The following is a 27,140-nucleotide window of genomic DNA, read 5'->3' as shown; positions in this document are numbered from 1 at the left end:
GAAAATGTCATTGTGAACATTTGTTTCGCAATGGTTTCAAAATGATAATACAATTACATCAAAAAAATTTATATAGCTGCCATAAATGGGGAAAAACATTCTCCTTGGGGGACCACGCCCATTCATTTGGGCTATGCCCCCTATGTCTACAACGTCTGGCTCCGCCCCTTGAAGTAGACCTCAACTGTCGCTTCCGAAAGAAAAATCGTATTCATTTTCTCTTTGGGGGAATTGATTTTTACGCAAACTTTAAGACCTTTAAAGCCAGCTCCGAGGTTGTTAATCGATGATATGCCATCAGTCAATCTTATATCCAATTAGGTTTAGGTATGAACCGTCTGATGTTACAGTTTACGTACCTTCCAAATGCCACGTTGAGGAAGTTATGTTCACAAAAGAAAGTTACGTTGACAAAGGAAACTATGGAGCGTAATGAGGCATCCTTACCTCAGACCTGATCAAAGATCTGTATCACAAACCTTTACAAAAAAAACGTAGTGTGGCCGTCCCAAATCTTTTCTAATCTCCTATCAGCAAAGCTTTGATGTTGTGTAGAATTAGCTGCAGGCAAGCCCATTCCCAGAAGCGCAGAGGCGGTGATGTAATACGCTTCAGAATATCATGAATGATGTATCAGTTTGACAACAGGATCTCCATATAGAGAAAGCCTTCAGGGGAAGCTCGCACATGATGTGTTACCATCCAGGGACCAGCCAACACACAAAAAAGGCATCTGGTATCACCGGACAACAGTTTTAAGGTGGTGCTGTTCATTTGGCTTTGAATCAAATTAAGGTGACAAATCATTTACGCTACCAAGTATAAATAGTACAAAAATTAAGAAATGTGCGGTCTTATTGCTTAAGCAACATCTGCAGTATGCATGTGTTACAATAACGCTACAATTATTATTTACCATTGATGAGGATTGTGCTAACCAAGAAGAATATACTGATATCACCATCCTGATATCAATGTCAATATTTGGTGTTTTTAATACCAATGTCAGGTATCTCCTAAAGTTTTAAAGCATGGTTTTCAATATTCACGTAAGTGAATTGTCATATCCATAAGAAAATTGTCACATCAATAACTGTCCATATTCCTCATAAATGGCACATTGAAAATCGAAGTAAAACAACAATTTTGGTCATCCCTTCTCTTTTTGTTAACATTGGTTTTGTACATTATAATTCACAGAAATCCTACAAACCGACAATGTTTTTTGTCACATCCATAACCCATGTGTATTTCCCTAATTTTAAATGGACTGATATTTTTCTGATGTCTGGACTCTAAGCTCCTAAGGGATTTAGTAAAATATACATAGGTTATTCAATATATTGGTAATAAACACATTCTCTGAGCGTTTCAAGTTTTGACTGAAAATGGAACATCCATAACTGCCCTCACTTAGATTCCAAAACAAGTACAAGGCTGATACAGCTATTTTACTGCTGCAATGTATTATTTTTCTTTTCCCTGTAAGCCAAAGATCTAAACACAAACAGGGTTTCACAGAATCTGCCAAAAGAAGATCCAAGGATAAGTAAGGCTCTAGAAAATCCTCAGAAACAGGTTTAAAGCGTTCCCAGGATCTTTTGGTGCTGGACAGATAAACGCATGTAAAATCTCAAGTTTCCCTCAGAGTCTTTCGCGAGAGCTCACAAAACAATGTCACTTTCGCGTACAGATATTGTTGAAGGAAATGTGTTATGAAAATCCAAGAGTAATGTTTCTCCATGTTGACCTCATTGTAAATGTTATAAATTACTGAGTTTCTGAGATTTCAGCTTTAAACCCACAACAAACTCTGAACATAACGACTTTCTGTTTTTGTGTAGAAACCCAGTGTAAGTGTGAATGTGGAGGGGTGGGTGTGATCGTTTTTATGTACACCGTTGAAATGAACTGTGGGAGGCCACAGTTGTTTTGTTCCCTCTGTTATCTTCCTGTTTAAATTGTATTTTATGCCTCTTTTTCTCTGTAATGTTCCCTTTAGGGAGTGAAGCATGTAATTAGCAATGATTAACTAGATGTCTAATGTGCATGTAATGACTTAAAGTTACCCAAAAATGACACTGAAATATTACATGCTTAATGGATTCCTGAAGACGGTTCAGAACCATGAGGAATGTGGGCTCGTAATGTTATTTCGCAAGCTCTTTGGATTTGCTAATCAAGTTTTGCACTTCAGGATTCCTCCATTATAAACTGACTCAATTGAAAAAATAATCACACATGACAATATTTTTACCTTAAAGTCATCTTTTTTCAGCTCTTTTAGAAGTCCAGTTATACTCTAGGGCTACTGAGTCTGTGATGTGATGTCACTTTACATTTGCTGAAAGGTCAGTGGTTTTGAGGTACAGCATCACCGGTTAATTCACAATTTTATCAATCCCTGAAACACCAGAAAGATCTCAATTTCTTTAAGAAGTGTTAGACCGGGTCATAAAATAGGCTGCAATGTTCAGCGCAAAGAACTTGCCTGCACCAAAGTCCATTTGGGAAAGACTTGGGGGCTATATTAGCAATGCTTTCAGGCAGCTATTTTGATCATACGAGACCAAGACCTATCCATCTTCTCTTTTTTTGCCAATGAACCACAAAAAATACAATTGTAGAGAGGCAGAAAAAATTTGTTAATCATTGTGGCTGTTAAAGGTACTGTGGAAATTTTTGTAGCATCTATCAGTAAGGTGGCAAATTGCAAACAACGGCTCACTCCACCCCTTCTTTTCATAGCACTACGGTGGCTGACACAGGACAAAGACATTTTTGCTTCTTTGCTGAAGGAGATAACGTATTTACAAAATGCGCTCTGTAGAGCAGTTTGTCCGTTTAGGGCTACTGTAGAAACAACATGGTGAATTCCAAGTAAGGGAATCCAAGGCGTATGAAGATAGCAAATTCTAAGGTAATAAAAACGTTTCATTAGGTGAGGGTTTTATATACCTTTGAAGACATGGTTATGTATATTATATTGCAATTCTGATCGTCCTAAATATTACACATTGCAAGTTTAAGGCAAAATAGTGACTCATGTGTCAACCAGATACGATCACAGAACTGTATGATCTCATTCAAGTGCTTTTTCTTTGGAAATCATAATATGAAATTTCAAAAACATCAGTCTCTGATGTGTTATTTCCATAGGCCTTTCCTGGCACAGTAAGAGTCCCTGTCTGCTCCCTTTGAGTTGAACACCCCCCACAGAGAACACACTGGTGACACATCACCTACTCCGATTGTGTCACTGGTACAAGGAAGAGTCCTGGCCCTAAAGTGTCTTGGATCAGCTCTGTCACTCCTCTTTCAATGGCACCTGTACTGCGAAGTTAGCAAGTACTCAGAAAGAGAGGACTGAGCTCCATTTACTCCATTAGCAGGCTATTTTAGTCCCAGGGCTGGAGATAATGCCCACGGTTCAGGCTGTTGAGGGGAAAGACTGGTGATATCTCTATGATAAAGGGACGGATGTTTGAGATTTGACCCCCAAGTATTGTACTATAAGGCTGATTATAAAGCTCTCTGAATAACAATCACATTCGGTCACATGGTTGTTGACTCACTGGCCCCAATTCAGCCTGTTCCCTTGTCTCCTCCTGTATCTATCCACCATCTCTCCTAGAACCACATGTCATTTCCTTTCATGCAAGTGCTTTCTTTTTCACGCACCGGTAGATCACATACACCTTCACATGCACCACGCAGTTTGTGCTCCACTCCGGTGTGTTGAAGAAGATTACCAGCACAGCACGATTTCTTCAACTTGTAGCCCCATTGTCAGCCATTGCACAAGGTCATTGTAAAAACGTCAGACAGATGAAGCGCTCCAAAATGTGTTCAGTGTTTGTTATTAGCTTGCTACAGGAACATGTTGAACTAGGGCTCGGCAGAGAAATGAGGGATAATTTGACCCAGGTCTTGTCACATATTATAAAAGAGTTCTGAAAAAGCTAGAGAATCAGTTGAGGGAACATACAGAATTGTTTAAAAGCATGAAATGGGAAGAAAAAGTGTGATCTCAAATTATGTGAACAAAACCGAGAGCAATAAACGTGAAGCAACAACAGTCAGAACCTAACACGGTGTACTAAGCAGTCGCAACAATTCAGCGGCAAGTTATTTTCCTGTCCACACTGAAGTGATGCACAGCACGATGCAATGAAATGAATCAGAATATGTCTAATGTTTAAAGTCAACATGAAATGGCATGGACAACCAACACAATCTTATAGAAAACACTTTTTTATGGTTACAAATAGCAGCCGGCAATGTTCAAAGATAGCATTGGTGCACAAAGGAGAGACAGGCTTCATAGGCAGCGTAACAAAATTCTATTTGAATTATAAATAGAGAACGTATTTGCAATAACCAATCCCATATTTTAAAACTACAATACGAATTTCGTGCTAGAAATGCAATCAAGAGTTGTTGAAAGTGAAAATGAAACTAACATTTATACAGAACTATGCTCCAACAGGTGTTTCGGCCACCATTTAATTTTTTCGAGCTTGCGTCTTCTTGACCCATCACGTTCCTCGCATGTTGTTATGGAAACGACAGGTCTTTGTCATTGGTTAGCTGTGAAAATGGTACTTGATGTAGTGTAGGGGTCGGCAAGTCAGTTTGGTATCGGGCCAAAAAAACTAATTCGCCACTAGATGTTGGGCCACAACATAGTAAAAGGATAATCTAAGAAATTAATTGATACAAAAAAATGCAACTAGAATAGCCTACTTAAAAATATATAGTTATTATATATAATTCCATTATAGTTATGTCATTATTTAACGTAGCCTAATTTTTACACTCACATACTAAACTTTGTAGTTTAACATTTTGGTTTTGCCTGCTGGGGGCACGCTATTACGTCGTGTGCAGTGTGATTAACACTTAACATTTAAGATAGCTAGATGGTGAGAGAAGATGGCACTGTCAAAGAGTCTAAGGAGGAAAGTTGACAGCGAAAATAGGGCATACAAAGAGGAATGGAAAGACTATGCATTCATCCAACCTAGTTTTGTGAATGCAAAGTGTCTTATCTGCAATGAAGTTGTCGCTGTTTGCAAAGAATATAATATTTGAAAGGCACCACGAGACGAAGCATGACACCTTCAAAAAGCTGAATTGGCTTTGTTATTATTATCGTGTTGGTGCTGAGAACCCACGTTATAAGCAAACGGTTACATTTTCATACCCCATATTTCATGACGGCTATTTTAGAAATGCGTCTAGCGTTCGACAGACTCCTTTGAATATATTTCAGAACTTTTCAAATTAAAAGCTCTCAATTCATTTCAAAATAATTATATATTATATTTGCCAATTCCCAGAGATCAGGTTGTCACAAGATATTTCGCAACTTCCATAATGTGATGTATTTCTGAAATTAATTATCTAAATTAACTGCCATCAACTGTTCAATTACTACATTACCAGATGGCAAGTGTTTATAAAGGCATTACCCTCAACAACAGCCCAAAACAGTGACTAAACAACCATATCTGATGGCACCACACAACCTCACTCAGATCAACTGAAGAGAAAAGTAATTTTAGAGCCATTTTACCATTTGGATAAAGACTTTTTCACATAATGCTTCACAATAAACCAGGAATCTGTTTTCGAGAAAGTAAATATGTTCCATTGTGTGGGCGAAAGAGATATAACTGTTGTCCAGGTAAGCAGAAAATAACCATTATGCCTTACTGCTTGTCTGCAAAACTGATTTAGTGTTCAGTCTAGAAGCTCTCACGGGAAACACTTCATGATGCTTCTTATTCTGGGTGTTTCTGTCTCCATGAATGTCAATAAAAGTATTCTTTCGCGTGTAAACTGTACTGATAAATTTTCCTTGCACTGACAAGAACTGCGAAACATATCCAGCAGAAGCGCCGACTTCCTCACATCAAACGACACACAAAGTGTGCGGCAACGGGTTGCCATGACAACCTCAAAACTGATGTTATTACCGGACTGTTGGACCTGTCGGAACCACGTCAGATATAAAATTGAGAGGCAAAGTATAATGGATGAAAATGCAGACTATGCGAATTGCTTGCTTTACAAACAGATGGATTGATCGAGTCTCGTACTCATAAGACAAATAAAACACAAAAGAGCGGAGAACAATAAAAGTCAACATCACAACAAACCGGCTGTAGGAAGAGATGCCATCAGCACGGTTAGTGACACCAACACCCTGTTTGATGGGAACATAAATAACGCCTGAACAACTTTCATCGCAACTCATTTGGATGAGCTTGTTCACCCACACACCTCAATGTAGTTCTTGAGTTTCAGCCTCAGATCTGACCCATCTAAGTTGGTCCCCTGATATCAGCCTTTGCGTTTTCAATGCTAATGATATGCAAATACAGAGGCGTGTTATATCCTGACAAGCGGCATATGGCGCTGTTAGTTTATGGCTTTCGCTCAAAATGATCTCTTTATTAGCATTGAGAATTAGAATGAATATCCGAGGCCATAGTGCATGACTGATTATGTGTCTCAAGAACAGGTTTACAAGAACAGCCTTTTATAATAGATATTGCGTGGTTACAATTTGCTCCACCGACAACAAAACCCCTTCAATCCCTGAAGCAATTATGCCACTGGTCTCAGGAGAGACCGGTGCTGTTATATCATGTAGTTCAGAACATTTCAGTTCGAATGATTTTGCAAGAATCGAGCTACTTCAAGTCAGGCAATCTTCTCCTCAAGTTCAGTCATGTCTCCTCTGTTTTGGAAATCCTCTGGAGTCTGAAAGCTTTCGGTTGCTCTATGCTTGGGAATTCTCGCTCTCTGTCGTTCCGCATGCTAATGCAGAGTTTTCCCCCACTGCACAACCCAGATCAGAACGATCAATCCCATGGTGCGATCTGTTGTGGCCGGGTTGCCCTATGGCCTAATTGGCTTTCATCCTTTTGATAAAAAACTTGATGTGCAATGCAAACCAACCCGGGATCGATCTGGATGCCCACACAGTATGCTGTTCCCACCGTCTATTTAATTATTCACACCGGCCAGCTGCCCCTGCAGGGCTTTTCCATGCGGTTTGTGAAATGGTAGAGATTGGGATGTAGAGGAATGCTTGGTTATTGCGGGCTGTATAACTCGAAACTGTGACAGTATCTCTATCCAGGGGTAGAAAGTGACACTGCAGTGCAAATACGGGACTCTAACAGAAAGCAACATCAAATCTGTGTCAATTTGATGTTGAAATACTTTCTCTTACTTTTATATGCAGAGGCAATACTTATTTGTATATTTGTCAAAGCAACGTTAATAAAACGTTTATATAACGTTTATTCAACGTTAATTTACATTTGTATCGATCTTGAAGGGATGATTCCTCCAACAATAAAAATTCTGTATCATTTATTCGCCCTCATTTCATTCAAAACATGTTTATGACTCTTCTGTGGAACACAAAAGATGATATTTTGAGAAAAGGCTTTTTTTGCTTTCGTGTCATCCCTTATGGTTTTGTTCAGGTAACTGAACCTTGCAGTTCTGTGTGTCTAAAAAGTGATGTACGAATCCCAGAACAACAAAAGTGCCCGATGCGTGTGGAGGACGTGCCTCTAAAACACCTGCCAAATGCTCCCCGTTCCTGTATGGTCTCTTCAAATAAGCCCTCACTCAACGTTCAGGTTCAGCTCTCTGTAGAATGGTTGTATTGTCTTCCAAGGTTTTCCTTTCGATGAATCTGCTTTGATGATATTGCTATCCTTCTCCGTATATAACCCCTGCCCCTGGCTACTGTCACAACTCTTATCTTGTCTCTACAACCCATTTCTTTTGCCTCTATTTCTCTCTACCCCCAGTATCTCACTTTTGCACACACAACTCCATGTCACATATCTCTGGTCTACAAGATTAATTGATAAAACATTCCTGGAAATGTTCTACTTAATTAAAATGTTTTAAACTTTGCTTTGGAGAATGGTATTGGTATTGGCTTTTCCTTGTGACCATGACAGTTCTGACACCTTCAGAACTAATTGGCAGTGTAATTCTCCACAAAGAGATCAGATCTATCAACGTATTTAAAGCCAAGACATGCACCAAACCCACTCACTTGCTATCTTAAGAAAAACCGAAGATGGTGTTTTGATGATCATTTTGTTCCCATAAGAAATAATCTAAAAGGTGCAATCTGTAACTTTTGCCTCTGTATCGCCATCTCCGTTAGAAACATAAAATTGGCTCATTTAATTTACTTATCTTTAAAGGCAGAGTAGGCAATCCTGTCAAATCCTCTGGCTTTGGATGGTGATTCGAGAGAGGAAGGGATCGTATGATTGCACTGATAGCAGGCAAACGTTAGCATTTTCCAAATGATCTACTCTTCCTTTAAGTGGGTTGAAGTCAAATGACATCAAATTTATTTTAAACTTAAAAATCATATTATAAGCTTACTGTTGCAAATCGGGCTAAGGAGAAGAAACAGTTTTCAACTTTTTCATCACCCGATTTGTAAATTTTAGCACTTATGGTTTCATCTCCCCAAAGTCAATGTTTTTGTTAAATGTCTAAATTAAGATTGTCGTTAACAAAACCTTTTATTACGTTTTATTCTATGACATACAGCACACCTGTTATAACGGCTCATGATTGTTTAAATCTTTAATGTGTCTTGAAACAAGCGGATGCTAACAAGTTGCTAAAAGCGAGTACATCCTTAAAATTTGCAATTTTCCAGAAGTCTATGGGACAAATCCATAGTCATCTTTGCGAGTATCATTATTTGAATAGCATAGAAACAGTCATTTACTGCTTACATGTACAAGATTATAGCTTCTAATGGAAGGGTGGTGTGTAATGATTATCCTATATATACTTTATTTTTTTATTTATGTTAACGATTATAAAAGCACTAAGGTACTTAAGAACACGCTATATTGTGAGAAACCATGGCTGAATGGCCCGAGTCATGAGGACAAACAATGCCTTCCAAGTGTGAATTTATTCACAATATCTTTTCTTCTTGCAATACAGCTTAAATAACCTAAGTGGACCCTAAGTTCATCAAGCTCCTTCCAAGCACACCATTCACTGGTGTAAGTTGAGACTGGAATTGGACCTTTGATATAGAGAGGGATTGGATTTACTCCTACTCGCTCTGCACGCTATTTCTCTAGTTTGGGTAAGAAGGTGGCGCATGAAGAAATGAAACACTCCGAATGAATCACTTGAAGAGCTGATCTTGAAGCTTCAGGGGGACAGAATATCAGCTCAAGCCTTTAATAAACAGCTCGTTTATGATCTTTCACCCCACACACCAGTGTTGCTGAAACAAACCTGTGGCCTCAGGCAAACAGCGACAGCTGAATCCTCACCGCAGAATTTCATATACGTTATCTGTCCTGACTCCTACTCTCAAGCTTAGACAAAAGATATCTCTGAAAACCCTCTTTAAACATCTCAGCATCCTAAAGAAGGTGACCACACGATGGTCCACAAAAAGAAGATTAAACCGACCACAGTTGAAGCAAATTGTGGTTTATAAAATCCAAGCAACTCGATCAAAGGAACAACATGTGCCAAACCTTGCTGGTGTTCAACAGCTGTACCCAGCATGCTCTGTCTTGGCAAGTGAATTCTCTCTAATAAAAAAAACTCTAATGTTACTTATTCATCATCAAGCTGTGGGAAACAATGCAGCGTTTCATGCGATGAGCCCTGTCAGAGAACATATGTTGGCAAAATATGCACCACCACCGGTGATCATCATTAAGCCAGCCAAACTGACACATCTCTATAAGCGGACGAATAATCATTCTCAACCTCAAAAAAATATCAATCAATCATATGAAAACAAAGCTAATGAACCATGCCACATTAATAAATTGTGGGGTTCATTGACAACTCAGTCCCAGATTCAATTAGTATATAACATCTGGATTATTATCAGCGTTACTGTGATATGTGCCATATATTAATCCTATACGCAATACAGAGGAACAGTTGGGTTATAGACTGCTTTTGAAGATGTAACCAACGGTGGTTCAGAAGAACTTCCTGTTCCAGTTTTTAACCTTAAACATTTGAACAGAATAAAACCCTTACCATTTATAACCAAATTACTCATATATCATAAACTAACACAAAAACTTTCATAACTTTATTTAATTATACAAGTTTAATCACATCGCTGCTTCATGGTATCAAAGTTCTTTCATCCACTAGTAACTTAATAATAGCATCTCATTACCGGACTCTCTCTCTTGTATTAAAAACTGGACCGGTCTCTCTGATGGTCTTGACAGCAAGCATATATAACCGGGGTCTCTCTCAGTCCTCCCGTGCCTTTTAACCAGGTCTGTGCGTGCAGGCGTGATAAGACTGACCGAGTGCACTGGGGCGTCCTGCTGCCCCGCACACATCAATTCTGCCACCATAATCGGCATTCTTTGGAGTTTCATGCTCCTCTCTCTAAGCTAAGGGTGATTATCTGCTCAAGAAAGGATCCTGTCGCTTCTGGTCAATGTAGTCATGGAGAACAGGAGGCAGCTCCTTTCTCTGATAGAGGAAGGAAGAGATTTTGCACATGGGGCAATGCCAGATGGAAAGGAGGCAATTGGATATTGGATAGTGACAGACTTTGGGCAGTTAGCATATATGCTAGTTCACTTTAAAGTTTTTATTGGCACAGAACTGATAACTCAGACAGGAAGCGTTGTTAGATCCACAAATAGATACTCACAGTTCTTTTTAGATGAACACAAGACCTCATATAAACACACACAGGAGAGCACCGATGGATACCATAAGTTGGCTTTATGTAAAATCTTACATGTTAAAGGTCCAGTGTGTCATTTTTTTGGAGGATCTATTGACAGAAATGCAATATAATACACATAACTATGTGTTCAAATGTGTATAAAGACCTTACATGATGAAGCTTTATGTTTTTCATTACCTTAGAATGGTTTCTATGTACATACATGCGGGTCCCCTTACATGGAATTCACCATGTAGCCCTGAACGGAAAACTGCTCTACAGAGCGTGTTTCATATATACGTTATGTCGTTCAGCAAAGAAGCGAAAATGTGACGACGTCTTACAGGTAGTTTTGTGTCAGCCGCCGAAAGCGTTTTGAAAAGGAGGGGTGGAGTGAGCCATTGGTTGCAATTCACAATCTCACCGCTAGATGACGGTACATTTCATACACTGGACCATTTCGGACGCTTTTTTGCCAAAATGAAAGCACTTGGAAAACCATCAGCTAAATTTACTTCATCAAGTGGCTAATGAGCGAATTTACAAAATTGTTTTACTCAAATTATATAGACATCCGGATATATCTTCTGCTGAAAATAATTGAAAGTTGGTTTCCCTACCCCCATGTTGACCATTACAGAGAAGATGAAAAATATAGTGAAGTTATTTGCAGCATCTCAGCCGCGTCCGTCAGAAAAACTAATAAAAAGCTCCGGTCAGCCATACCGAAGAGCTATTTGTGAGAGGTTGAGTCCAGATTGACAATTGGCATGTGTCTGCACTAGAATACTGGGCACAAGGGTCAAACCTCAGCGGATTAGAAAAATCAATGTTCGTGGTGATCAAAACAGCACAGGTTCTTCTAGTTGTCCATTGGGGATTTCAGGGCTGTCGCCATGTCTGTCTTAAACAGCAATCTCTACGTGATCCTTATATAAGAGGTCAAAACACTGGCAACTGACCGAAATTCCTGTTGGTTTAAATCATCTCAGGTAATTGGACTTTTGTTTATCTAAATTGATATAAATGTTTAATCATGATTTATCTACAACCTTCTTTACAAAATGCTTTAAGGTAATTTTGAAGGACAGAAAAATAAATAACAGACAAGGTTATGGGTTAATATTATAGGTTTGGTGATTTGGACTCATTTTCATGTATATTATGCATTGGTGCTACACAGGATTTAATTGCAAAACTACAAAGATTCAATATAAGAAATACATTTTACACTTATAATAATGGACTTTTGGCTCTCCTGGGATGCAAATTGGTTAAAACTTTTTATTACGATTAATCTGCATTTTTTTCTAGTTGACATGTAAATGTTTTATGCTTATTTTGAAGTACTGAAAAATAAATAACAGACAAGGATTTGAGTAATTACTTTTGGATGAGACTCATTCATCTTAAAAATATTATGCATTGCTGCTATTTATCAAAAGAAAATCACTAATTGTAATTGTAAATCTGCACAGATTTAACAATATAAAAAAATGTGCCACACTTTAGCCTGCCGTGGTCTTGTATGTGTAGTGATGCTTGCCGCTGGTCTGCTCATTAATAGCACACTGGAGTTATCATTTATACATAAGGCGACATTTTGTGTTAAGCTTAGATGATGACAACATTTAACCACACAAAAAAAAGCTAATTACTTTTTTGTTAAATGCCCAATCTCTATTTTATTCACACATTATCCATTTACGGATAAATGGCTGCTTCTGTGGGGACATTAATTTGTGTGTGTGTGTGTGTGACGTTTCAATTAACTGTTGCTGCAAATAATGAAATTGCACAAACCGGTTCTAACGTCAAAGTGAATAAATGAATTAACAGCTTTTGAAAATCTTAATCTCCAAATAAGACATAATGAATTAATTGCATGCATTAACTTCCAGACCTACGGTATGTGTCGAAATGTGTTTTCGTTTAAATCAACATCGCTTCAGCGGACTGATGGCGTATTGCCTCCTGAATGTGTTGTTTTTCATTACAGCGACTGCTCAATGTGGGCAGGGGTCGACACTGCTCACCTCCAAGACGCAATCTTTGTATTATTGCTTCAAATTCAATCCCTACATATCAGACAAACCGCATAAAGACTTGAAAGCCGCCCACTCTGCGAAGTATTTAGCAGAGAGCCGTACAAATCGAAGACGATTTTAAGGGTTACAAATGGGAGAAGTGGAGCACAAGCGATGCCACCTGCCCCACAGAGCGGCATTGTCCAGCTTTCAGCAGCCTGCAGAGAGAGCGTTTAATGTAGCAGAAAATAAAGCCACAGTTCATGAAGCTCTCGGGGGACCGTGAAGTGCAGCAGCTTTCAAGGATAACTTCATAATAGGAAATCCTGGGAGATGCAAGAATATAGTGTCAGAATTTGATCACTTGCAGTTCTGCTGAACGGCAGCGGGGGATAGACAGTGAGTTAGTGGAGCTCTGGAATGAAACCAGAAGCTTGAAGAAAATCAAACAAATGGGAGCAATGGGACATCCTATGGTTTACTGTAAGGAAAGTCTATGAGAGAAGTGTGGTCGACTGTGGTTTCTCGCACCGCCTGGGGCAGATCTTCTTGATCTGACAGCAACGTGCCCGATTAAGGAAAAAGATCTTCGACATCGCCATTGTCAACAGCTCTTGAGAACTCTCGATCTGCGTGTGGTGTAATGCGTCTTCCTTTTTTTTATCCAGCTACAGTAATCCCATTTTTATCTCACACGCCCTGAACAGCAGAAAATGCGTCACGAGGGCTTTTCTTTGACAGATTTTTGACGGCTTATCATTTTGACAGCGATTTTAATGAGAGAACAAGTAATTGCTCTAAAATCACAGTAATTACATATTAATAGACCATAAATTACATATAAGGGGCAGACATTTTTATTTTCCCTTGAAGCCAGCGAAGAACAGTGAATCACCATATCGGATAGTTTGAGAAGACAGGAGGGGGATTGGGGTCTGTGAGATCTGTCCCCAGGTACACGCTGACATTTGACAGTAAGGATTCTCTATATTAGGATTGGCTGTTTGAAGCGATCAATCATCTTTTCAGCCCGTCCCACACAACACACACAGAATAATAAAACGGGGAGGAATCTGTGCATATTGAACCGTACCCAGGCCTACTTTGTGTTTGCGTTAATCTTCAAATAAGGGCAAAATAATAAACCTCATTGTAAAAACACAGTATTTTACAGAATGATTGTGTTATTTTTTACAGATTTTCCGCGTGTAATGTAAAATAAAACGTTCATTGTCTGGAGTTTTTTTAAAGAATATTAATGTATTTTAAAATACGGTCAAAAAATGTTACTGAAAGATTACAAATTTGGACGAAAGACAGGGGAAAGGTATACATTTACAGGGGAAAAACTGTAATTTTTATAGATTTCTTTACAGTGCTGCTTTAGGGTCTCTGATGATGACTCGTGACAGTCTTTCTCATAAGAGCAATATTAAAGGTCAAATCAGTATACAGATAAAGTACAAAATCCAGTATACTCTTAAAAATAAAGGTGCATGAAAGGGTCTTCAAAGCAATGCCATAGCAGAACCATTTTTGGTTTCACAAAGAACCATTAAGTAAAACATCTCTTTCTTTCCTTTTTATAACCTGAATAACCTTTTTCGCCAAACAGAATGTTTTTTCAGATGTTAAAGGTTCTTTATGGGACCATATCGACAAAAATGTTCTTCTATGGCATTGTGAAGCTGAGTGTAAGAACAGAGAAGGCACACCTGAAAACATCAAAAGCACAATTCTATTAATACAAACCACCTCAAGTTTAATTGATCTTCGCCAACATCCCTTTCAAGTTTATCGCTTAGCTGTTGAATAATTGAATCTCTGCAATTAGATTAAAACCAGGACAATTGTAGTTACAGTAGAAAATAAAATGAGGCAATGCAAACCTTCCTGGTGTGACGTTAAAGTTGCTTACGGTGATAAAAACACCTTAATTAAAGATTCGGTAATATTGTCTAAACAATGATGGGGTGGGTTGAGTGGTTTACATTATGATGAACATTAATATTTACAGTTATAGAAGTGACTATGAATTCTTTATGCGTTATAAATATTGCATGAACAGATTGGAACACGATCCTGTTTGCATAGAAATAGGTTTATGGCAGAAGTACACATTGGAAAAAGTTGGGACCCCCGTGTGATCCAAAACCACATAACCGTTAGAAGACGACTTTAAGTCAGATGTAACAAAGTCTATTGGCTGGACGGCTGAATACAAACTTGGTGAAATCCATTAAAGATTTAATCAGCCGATCTCTCTGTTTGTCACTCTGACAACCCTTCTCAGTCAAGCCCTGTGTGACAAGAATGTCAATTCAAGTCGCCAGGGTAAATGAATGTCCTGCCAATTGAATCACATGTGTGTATCTCACCTCTTCTGCTGATCTTTGGCCTGAGGTCACATCCAAACACACAGCTGCAGTCGACAATCAATAATCACAAAGGAAGATATTTGGAAGAATGTCAGTAACCAAACGGATCTCATCCCCAATTCACTACCATAGTATTATTTTCCCTATTGGAGTCATTGGTGGATGATAACTGTTTGGTTACAGACATTGTTCCAAATAATATATGTTTGGAACCCGAGGGTGAGTAAATGACGACAGGATGTTCATTTTGGGGCGAACTGTCCCTTTAATTCAGTGGGAATTATTTTCATGTGAACTGAACAAAACTAATAATGCTGCTCCTGTTGATGTGTATGAGGACTTTCAAAATAAGCGCACTCGAGTTTCGTCAATGGATTTCACACTTATTATTCATTGGTGTTTTGACTCGCGGTGTATCCTCAAAGGGAGCTACAAAAATCAATACTGTCCACTATGTATCAATGATGTGTTAGCAATAAATGCAAGGGCAGAGAGAAAAGGAACAAACGGTCCACAGGTGCAGACTCCCATAAATCACCATGTACAAACGTGTTCTTTCTCTTCCTTTAGTTGAAAGTAACTTCAAATCAGGACAAATCACTGCAGCATGAAATAACTGCACTTATCCACAGAGATTCTTTTGCATTTAGATGCAATTAATCACCTCTCCGGAAACTAACTCAAATGCATCTTCTGTACCGTAGACGTGAATTCATTTTTAAATGAACGTCTTCCCAGAAGCATTTAACCAAGGACTACCAATTCCATCATGCCACTTTATTTCATGAATATGCATATCAATCAATACTGGGAAATTCCTGAATTGAGACAAATTTATAGGCTGATGGGCTCTGTGTTTCAAAGTGTCTCTTATAAAGAGGCTGCGGTTTTAGGTTGGGAGGAAATTTTACAGCTCTTTTAATGATGGCCAAAAATGTCAAATCGTAAAGGTAGAGTTAAATGGAAAACCCATTTTGCACAGCAAAGATATAAACATCCTATAGCGCATCTACTTACTAAGTTAGGATGCAGTGTGTTTATATAGACAAAATAACCCAATTGAGACAATATAGATGCTTCCAGCTTCTCTTAAATACATAGTAGCCTGGAGTGTCTTTCTGCTCGTATAAATAATGAATGCACGAGCAACGCAAACAACAGCTTAACGCATGCTCCACATATGTTAGTGACACAAAAGCACACTCGCACATTCTATTTAATTCAATGAATCTTTTCACTTTTACATAAATAAATCCATAATATAGGATTAAATAAATCTTACCCACGCGTAAGGAGTGCGAGAGCTCCACTGGGAAAATCAACGCGAGTGGGTCGAAACACTAGTTTATGTATATAATCTCCATACTTGTACATCAGTCTTATATTAGGCTGAATAACAATGAGAAACTATTTAATAGTTGTAATACTTTGAACAAGAAGCATCATCTATTATTCATGCATATCTTTGTTGCGTCGCCACTGTCCCCACCCATAACCAAAACTTGCAGCTCTCGATAGAAAATGTACGTAAATAATCATTTTCATCACAAAACAAAAGTAAGCAAATACATAGACGCGGTTGCCTCTATAACGTTATATTTCAGTGTTACACTATACCTCTTTAATGATAGATTGTTACATGCAACGTTAAATGTGATATTTTATTACAGACATTCTCACAAAAATATAAACAAGCTAAAGTTGTGTGAGAACTTTCGTGCGTAAATCATCAGAGATTAGACTGCACCTCAGAAAATGCGCGTATTGTGATGTGCGCGCTGTCAGATAAGACGTGAATCGTCTTACCTGCACGAAACTGTGATCTCCACTTTGGTGGCGGGGATGTTTCCCGTTAACGGGTCGAACTCGTAGACCGAAGCCATGTCGTCCAGTTTGTCCATGATGTCTCCCTCCATGAGCGCGCGGGGCTCGGGGCTGTTCCACGGCTCGCGCAGCCTGGCCCCGCGGACGCTTTCACGGTCCCTCTCGGACCAACCCGGAGTTAACAAGGCCAGGGTATTAATGAAGAGTCCACACTACAACTCAAGAAACTTGACCGGGGTGCAAAGTCGGGGGAAAGTCGCTTGCAACTGCGGTAGGAAATCACGCTGGTTATTTGGGTTGTCAGGTGCCGTTCATCACGAGAGAGAACGAGAGGAATCTAGTGGGCACATCAAGTGCTCTAAGTGTGCGCACGGTAAAGAGCATCATGCGCTCTCCAGCCCTACCCTATCTATAACACGCCCATGCGTACTACAGCTCTCTCCAGTTGCGCTAAATATAGGCGAGTTGATAACACTGTGTTGAACAACAAATAAGAGGTGAATCGAAATTGTGTCACAAAACGGCATTTTAATGGGATATATAAAAATCATAAGCCTAAAATACAGCGAGTGACATGATATATGGGATGGGAAGATATGCAAAGTGACATCAGCATCGATGGACAAAATAATTTAAATAATAGACGGGTTGGTAAAATAGCTTAAACTGAAAAACAGTCATTCTGAATAAATAAAAACATAAGTATTATATCATCATTATAAGTCCAGTCAAGTCATATAAATCATTAGCCATATTATTGACTTTTAACGTACCAAACAACAAACCTTAAATGCCATAGGTAACGGTAAGTTCCATTAAGACAGAAAACAGTTTTCTGTCTGTTATCTCTTTCTCTTGCGATAATTCATATTTTGCCTTTACGCGTCATTACCAATGCCGATGTAATAAGTATAGCTCTACATTACCTCGATAAAATACCATGGCGTCCTTGATAAAAACAATTTACAACATGACTGATTTTCATTGTTTCAAAATACACGTTTTTAGGGACCGAACTTGAATTGTAGTAACTTGTGTACGCATTTCAGCACCACGTCGCGTGGACAGCTCCACAGAGCCAAGCGTCAATAAGTTCAGTGTGAATCACGCACTTGTTGAATGTTTCTGTTCCTTAACAAGCCTACATCTTTCCACACCAATGTCCTCAGTAAACAATCTTGTAAAAATACCTGTGCCAGTATTAATGATGATTTCTGCATGGTTAACTTTGTATGGTGACGCAACTCGTTTTCTGAATTTGTTTATTGAACTTAAAATGAGCCCACTTATATGACGAATTCAGTGAACTTTAAAAGCTATATAGAGACAACAAAACTGTGAAATATTTCTTTACATTTTAGTATCCCTTTTCTATCGGGAAAACATCATGTCTTTTTTTATTAAAAAAGGCTGTGGACAGTATTTTCTACTGCACTGCTTTTCAAAGCCAAATAACCATTTCCAAGACACCATCACTACTGCACACAAAACTGAATGCATGGCCAATGCGATGCATTCACACAAAGTTGTGTTATTCTACATTTGTCTCCACGGGTAGTTCCTGGTCCTCCGTTTCTTGCAGCCACATTTAATTCTCCCTCAGGATGTGAGTCTATTAAAAGCGAAGCGATTTTTTTCATCCCTTTTCCTTGGATGACTTAAGTAGAATGGTCTCAGCTCCTGGGGGAAAGGCAGGCGCCACTTTGGAGATCAATGGGAAAGGAAGCATTGGCACGAAGACATTTTCCAACACCCCGATCCCCCTCCATAGTGAGTCATTATTTTAAAGGCCATGGAGAGCATGTGGGCATCTGGATGGGCATGTGGGTGGATACAAGGGCGTGCAGATGTGTTCCTGATGAGGGGTTGGTTCACCGAATGAGAAAACAAGGGTCAATGGGGGGCTGGTTTTCGGGTTTAATTGAACCTCATGCGGCGCCTTCGACACTAAAGCAATGGAGGATCAGAGCCTATACTCTACTTTGACCCCTGACAATGAATAATTACTGCCCACTGCTGATGAAAGAGCATCCGATTGTATCGGGCACCGATGGTAGGTGATCTGACGGAGATAGAAATGCTGGATCTCTGGCCCGATAACCAAGAGCAGTAAATGCACCAGATGGGAAGACCAAGCTGCCACAAAGAACAAAGAGAAGGGAAAAAAGAATGTTTTCCATAATGTCAGCCAAACAGCACCATTCACCATGATTTCGGGCTTTAATTACTGTGTTTCTCCCGCATTGCGTCAAAGGGGCCAGAAATAGGACTGCTTCGAGTGCAATTAAACGCAGTGAATGGAAGGGGGTTAGGTCCAAATGAGGACCCTCACGTGTCTTGATAGGATGATTATTACGGGTGTGAAAAGGTCTAGGGGTCAAACACAGACAGGCACGTACATCCCCATCCTGCGGGGCGCATCATATCTATTGTATCACCATCTTTTAAATAGAGCCCGAGACAACAATCTAACAGTGATAACAGCTTACAGGTGTTCCAAAGCCTGTCAGCTGCTGTCAAAGTCTGCCAAACGCTCATGAATAAATTACATATCTACAACAATGCAATTTTTGCATCCCACTCGTTTCCAAAAAAATGGAGGTAGTAGTAGTGGACTTTTTCAAAGTCTGTGAATGTCTGTTCCTAGGCCCTAATCTCTGGCAAGCACAGCGCACCAGACTAATCCAAGCGTGTGTTGGAAGGCTCGGGTCTCCAGGCTGTGTCCTTTCATGTTTTAGATGATAATACTAGCAGCCCCGCAGGCGGCAGTTCGCTCACTCTTAAACTCCATTAGGGAGTAAAGGTCACTCTTTGGAAGCCTCTCGACGCTGACCGAGGAACTCGTAGTTCACTCTTTGACACGCCCGTGCACGCTATCTCAACAAGAAGGTAATGTTTTACCAGACAGCAGATGAAAGGTCATGGGAAGTGGGATCAACATTGCATTCTCCAGCTCTTGACACGTTTATCCGTGAGACTTGGTGGTGATCATGGTGGAGCTAGCATTTTACCCTGCCGTGGCGCTCATTTATTTTTTCGGCGTGTTTCAGGCCAGCAAGGAGGCCCGCGTGGAGCTTCCCGACAGCGCTTCGGTCAATGTGTTCTGCTTGTTTGTACTGATCCAGCCGCTGTGTTTGATTATAGGAGGATACACCGGGATGGCCACGTATTTGATGTCTGCGCTGGTTTCCTACAACTTCCTGCCTTGGAAAGAGTCGTCAGATGCACAGCAACAGGATAAAGATAAAAAGAAGAAGAGGAAGACTAATTAAGACACTGTTAATTAAGAATGGAAAAACACTTCAAACAACAGCTTTGCGTGGGAGGGAACAAAGTGCAAATGTGAGTCTTTTATGAGAACACTGTACGTCTTTGTAGAGAGGAAGGATAGTTAATTTTCTCCAAAGAAAAGGCGTTTCATTCTTCACAGTGATGTGTGTCCGAAATTCCTGTTCAGTAGGATGTTCCAGGTTCTTGTCAGGTCAACCTTTACAACCTCTACAAATCTCATCATAAGGACATACAGAAAGAAGATATTCGTGTGTACGGCCTTGTTGATCGACACCAATGGATCTTTAGACATTGCAATTTTTCCACCCCTATTCTGAGCAAAATAAATGTATCACACTATATACTATATCACTTTTGTACATATATGAAAGTGACAGATTGTTGGAGCATAAATACGATATATGTGCTTTGAGGATCTGTATAAAATCTGTTTGTTTTCTGTTTTTATTGTCTATGAATCTTGGAATGTGCCTGAAATAACAAGTTTAGCCGGATCTGTTTGGGATTGTAAACTGAATTAAAAGGATGAATTGGATTATCTATATATTGCTGTTGGAATTATTCCCTCAAAGGGGTCCGTCCATATGGAAAGTGAGTGTTGGTTTGGATGGGAGTTTAGAAATCCGCCCATCCCTCATGCTGCGGCATCCTGGCACAATAAACTTCAATTTCGGTTTCATGGGAAGGGAAGATTTTATTCTCTAGCCATCGCACATAATTTATCCTTTACTTTCTCAAAGCGATTCTGCAAAAGCTGAGACAAAGCTGCAAATGTATTAACATGGCATAGCAGGAACGAGACCATTTAGAATTTTGGCAACACATTAATAAGAGCAGATGTTAATTTATTACACAAAACAGATTTGGTCAGCCTAAGCATTTAAATTACTACAAAGTAATTTGTTTAATAGTCTTTTTTAGGGCGGCACAACGATTATGGTTTACATAATATATTTGTGTGTACCGTACGGTGTATAATAATTATGTTTATATAAATACACACATAATAATTTTATTTTAACAGTTTCATCAGACACGAGTGCGCCTGATCCCTGTTAACTTCCGGTTTGTGTTTGGCTAGTATGTAATAAAATAACGTTTTATATTTTATTTAATTTACGTTAATATTTATTACAATTATTTTATTGTATAATAATTGTTTAATTGTTTAATAATTTTCATTTTATTATTTCATAACTATTTGAAGAATGGATCCTGTAGTTTGGACGCATTTAAACAAACTGTATGGTATGTTGACATCTAGCGGTTGAGCTTGGTATTGCAATCTAATTCCAAATATTGGAGAGATAAATTTAGCCAAACAATTTTTCTTCTCGGTTTCATTTGATTGTTATCAAAAATAATCTACAAGCACTCTATTGTTTGTGAATGTGTACCAGAAGTTAAAAGGGTGCATGCTTAGTAATGTTTATTTATGCTGTTAAGATGAAACCGTCTATATAATATACATTATAAATTATATATAAAAATATATATCAATATTTCTTAAATATATGCATGCCTGTGTGTGTATTTATATATATATATATATATATATATATATATATATATATATATATATATATATATATATATATATATATTATTCAAACATATATTGTGTAAACAAAACTTTTATTCTGCATACTATTAGTAACAGCCAGAAGGTGCGTTTAAATAAGGTTAAATAAAATAAGAAGTTCTGAGAAACAGAGCACATACAAAATATACTAAATTAAGAGCAAAACAAACAAAAGTAAAGAGCGAAATACATGGAGAAAACAAATAAAACAAACAAAGATTAGAAAACAATAATTGAATATTAAACATCAGGGTCTTCTAATAGCTCACATTATTCAACCAATCTAAATAATTTTCTTCAAATTTTTGATTGAATTTTTCGCGAAGATTTACAGTAAATCCAAAATTATTAAAAAAAAATCCCAAACAATGGTTTTGTTTTAAAGTCAAGTCAAGTCACTTTATATGATTTCAAAATCATATTTTTTCACAAAATATCAGAAAGTGACCATTTTCATCTAGAATATAAACAACAGACCAGATACCTCTTTCCCACCAGCCATTTATGAAGATCGACTTCTTTCTGAATAGAATATAGCGATTATTCCAATTTGGCGAATTATGAAGGGTAAAATTGTGTTTATAAATCAGTTTCCAATATCAAAGAACTTGTCTATGAAATCTGATAATTTAAGGTGGAGATTTTGTATTGAGAAAGTAAATGAAACACCAAAAACTGGCGAAGACGAACTGTTTGTTGATACATTAAATAATCGAGGGAACGTAGAACGGCGTCACTCGCTTAGGGACAAAATGACGTATGCCATTAATCGAACTATGTAGTGTAACATGTAAAACGGGAACATGAAAGGTGTATTCTTAAAGCAACTCATGTAAACACCTTAATCATAATATTAGCTTACTCAGAATAAGGCAAATCATTTGATTACTGATGTCCATATTTGCTGAGATAATCCATTCACCTCACAGGTGTGGCATATCAAGAGGCTGATAAGACATCATGATTATTTCACAGGTGTGCCTTAGGCGGGCCACAATAAAAGGCCACTCTAAAAAGTGCAGTTTTATCACACAGCACAATGCCAGTCGCAAGTTTTGAGGGAGCATGCAATTGGCATGCTGACTACAGGAATGTCCACCAGAGCTGTTGCCGTGAATAGAATGTTCATTTCTCTTCCATAAACCGTCTCCAAAGGCGTTTCAGTGAATTTGGCAGTACATCAAACCGGCCTCCCTACAGCAGACCATGTGTAACCACACCAGCCCAGGACCTCCACATCCAGCATCTTCACCTCAAAGATCGTCTGAGACCAGCCACACACAAAGCTGATGCAACAATCGTTTTTTATAACCAAAGAATTTCTGCACAAATTGTCAGAGACCGTCTCAGGAAAGCTCTTAAGCATGCTCGTCATCCTCATAGGAGTCTCGACCCGACAGCATTTTGTCGTCATAACATGTTTGGGACATTGAGCATGTTTGGGATGCTCTGGATTGGTGTATACGAGCGTGTTCCAGTTCCTGCCAATATCCAGCAACTTGAAAAGGAGTGGACCAACATTTCACAGGCCACGATCAACAACCTGATCAACTCTATGCAAAGGAAATGTGTTGCACTACGTGAGGAAATGGTGGTCACACTAGATACTGACTGGTTTTTGGAGCCCCGGACCCCCTAATACAGTAAAACTGCACATTTTAAAGTGGCCTTTTATTAGTGCCAGCCAAAGGCACACCTGTGCAATAATCATACAGTCTAATCAGCATCTTGATATGCCACACCTGTGAGGTTGATGGATTATTTCTGCAAATTATGTTTTATTAACAAAGTTCGGGAGGAGCACGTGCAGATAATTAACCCGGCTGGCTTTCAATCACACAACCGGCTGGCTTCAATCACAGTAATCACCTCTCCAGCACTATACATACCAAAGCAGTCTTACCTTCAGTCTCTCTATTATCTTTCGGCATCCCTCCTTCAACCCGACTCCTTTTCACCTCAGCACTGGCGATAATCCCCGGGTTCGGCCCTAGTCAAGGGGAGTGATACCGAGATCGGTGCTCCCTACCCGGGACAGCACGCCGAACATTGTGTACATAGAAAACGTCTTTGATCTTTGAGTTCAGCTCATGAAAATTGGGGGCAAAAACAAGTGTTGTGTTTATAATTCTGTTCAGTGTAGTTCAAATTCAACTGACTCGTGCTCACTACTGAGCAGTGTTCTTGTGGAGACCTGTCTTGCAAGGCAGCCTCGGAAGAACGAACTTGGATGGTCACGCCGCAGTGACTTCTGGGACTTCAAGCGGATTCCTAGGCGCGCAAGGCTGCACACAATGCATTCTTGATATCGAGAACACATCCGGGTACTTTCATGCGTTCTTGAGTATTGGAACTGGACTTTGAGGGTTATTGATGGCGTAGAGCGTGAACATGAGGACACAAGACCGCTGAAGAATGCATATTGAGGGTGCGTCCAATAACCCCATGTGCAGTCTTGGCCACTTGAGAGTGCGTGCACGCAACAGGAAGTAAGAGCGCAAGTCTGTCCATTGTCTTAAAAATGCCAAAGTGCAGTTTTGCATTTTGTTAAACTGCTTTTCTTTTTATCATATAATTAGAAACACCACATTAATTCACATTACATGTTTGCACTTGCCAAGTGTGTCCCAACGGGCTAGCAATACTAGGCCTACATGCCCACTTGGGATCGTCACGCCCACTATGCCAAAAACAGGACATACAGAACGTCATGAAAGTAGTCAGGTGGTCAAGTGCAAAGAACGCAATTCATTACAATGGAAGGAAGCGGCATGACGCTGTCCATCTTTTATACAGTCTATGTTCTCTATATAAACAAAATGCTGCTAACCCTTTTAACGGTCTCAAGCCGCTGCTCTTTGGTAAAGATAATCATATACGGATCCCAACCTCTTATAATATCTCCCTCTCTGATTCGTTCACTTGTTGAACCAAAATTGGTCTCTAAGCCTCCAGCTTGTTTTCGGTAGCGAAGTCTCTTGCAAACGGAGTAAAAGCAGGTCATCAGCGTGCACACAGCCGAGTGGAGACAACGGACCCCCACGGTGCGCTCAATGAGCCTCTCCACACCCACTGATCACAGAGCAGCCACGGCTCTGTCCTCCATCTCCCACACACAATCTCTCACTTATCACCCCTCAGCAGACTCCTCAGTAAGCAGCAGTGGCCCCCGAGAGCACGAGGAGCGAAGACAGCCGTGGCACCTCGGCTCGAGGGGTTCAGAAGCGTGGCCAAAGGGACAACGCCACCGCCAAAAAGCAGCAGATGTGCCCCGGCAAGATACACGAAGATGAATGAGAGGTTAGTGCTAATGCTTGTGTAACGTGTCCTTCGAAGCATATGAAGCATTCCCTGCGAAGTCTTACACTATGCAGTTTAAGACAGCAATGTCCATTAGAAGAACTCCCCAAACTTAACTTCCGGTAGACCGCCACAAATAACCAATAACTGAGTTTTAATGGATATTAAAGTAACATTATACCAAGTAAAATATCAATATTTTAATATAAAATGAATTGTTATATTATTACCAAACACAGAGTGGAAGTTAACTTCGAGCTCAGCATGTCCGTCCAGTAAAACAATCTAACAAAATGATCAAGAATGTACTTACCCATATAAAAAGTAAGGCACTTGGGTTGTCAAGCTCCTGAATGACAAAAAAGTTGTTTGTATCAGTCGGTGGAGTCCATATTTGTTTAATAAACAAATGCTCAGAATATTGAAAGTGTTTTAGACTTCTATTATGATGCTTTAACTAGCCTATATGGAATAGAGCGACCATACACTTTTTAACACCTTATAAAGACAGTCATAAGGGTTTGGACTGACATGAGGGTGAACTATTCCTTTAAATTGAAGATTAAATCATATGAGAGGGAGAGAGGATCAGACAGAGGATAGCAAACAGTCTAGAAGAGCGTGTGCTGTATTGTCACAATCACATGTTGATGCCAGCGTCCATCATCTCCCCACAGTCCTCCCGAATAACAGATGACAAGCACACCCACGCTAGTTAATGACGACGATTTACACACGGAAGGAAGATGTGTGACTGCCGTTTAAATCGCACTGGTCTTTCCGGAACGCTCCATCTCCCTCTGTAAAAACATCACAGGCTGTAGTCTGTTCTCACAGTCAATAACAGCTTTTTGTTGGGGTTGCTTGTTACGAATAGTTTCTGCATTTTCAGAGTCAAACGACAGGAAAAGAACGCGTGATCAATACCAGCTAGAAATGTCACATTCAAGATCTTTTGTCACCATTAGTCAGGAAAATGGCAATTTGCTGTAAGGAATAACGCCTCAAGGGTTTTCCATGTTGCATCATTTGTATTATCTGTGAAACACATCTAAGTCATATTTCACCCCAAAAACATACGAAATGGGATTTATTTTCTATTTCCTATATTAGGACCACTGATATTTTTTACATTGTGACATTTTTATGGCAAATCCACTGTACCATTTTCTAGAAGGGTGAAAATATATTTCATTAAAGCATTTCAATTCATTCATGCAATTGAATATTGTATTAATGGTTCCAACCACACTGTTTTAATACACCCCTGCAGGAAAAAAACAATAGAAACCCACTAGAACAGAAATTCTAACGGTCATGTGAAACATAATTTTGTAACGGTTTGAATGGAAAAAGATACATTTGTTGTAGTGTGTTTTGAGCATTGTTCCAATGGGGCCCAATAACACCCCACCAAAAGAGTTCATCACATACCAGTAAACACCATTATACTTTCAATTATGAACACTAAATCCATTACATTTTCTGTTGTTTTGGATGGGGTTCTATTGGACCTTCACACCTAAAAATAAACGTCTTTGATTTTGAATTGCTTTTGAGGATAAAAGTGACATGAACATGTTTTCATGAGATTACTTGTAATAGAGCAAAGCGTGTGTGGTCCTGGTAAATTCCATGCGGTGCGCCAAACATGTCCCAACAAAGATACCAGCCGTAGATCAAACCAAATGACGTCAAAATGCAGAACGTGTTTTGTCTAGAATATACAGTCTGTAAACTACAAAAACCATTATGGATAGAGTTGGAGTCCTCGTAAAACATGAAAACCCACAGTGTGTGTGTGTTTATGTGATGCCTCACAGTTGCTCATGAATTGTTGATGGCAGCGAGTCTGATTCTGTGTGGACAGATCATATCTAGAGGATCATCACAGATGGGAAATAGGAGGAGATTAACTGTTATTCTGCAATAGGAAGAAAACGGGAACAATATATAGAATTAACTCCTGATATAGATACAAACAATGACACATACCGAGT

At 39.2% G+C, this 27,140-nt stretch overlaps 1 protein-coding gene across 1 annotated transcript in view; it reads right to left on the bottom strand.

Annotated features, from left to right (window-relative positions):
• Nucleotides 1–17,378, bottom strand: part of cpne5b (copine Vb) — a 100,562-nt gene extending 83,184 nt beyond the window's left edge. Inside the window, exon 1 of the mRNA XM_079482728.1 lies at nt 16,950–17,378. Within this exon, the coding sequence (XP_079338854.1) occupies nt 16,950–17,059 (110 nt within the window). The 5' untranslated portion in view covers nt 17,060–17,378. The remainder of the gene's footprint in view (nt 1–16,949) is intronic.
• Nucleotides 17,379–27,140: the final 9,762 nt, after the last annotated feature.

The sequence above is a fragment of the Barbatula barbatula genome (assembly GCF_947034865.1).
Source record: "Barbatula barbatula genome assembly, chromosome: 20".
Classification (NCBI taxonomy): domain Eukaryota; kingdom Metazoa; phylum Chordata; class Actinopteri; order Cypriniformes; family Nemacheilidae; genus Barbatula; species Barbatula barbatula.
The sequence above is the reverse complement of the archived record's forward strand: the minus strand, read 5'-3'. Positions and strand labels throughout refer to the sequence as shown.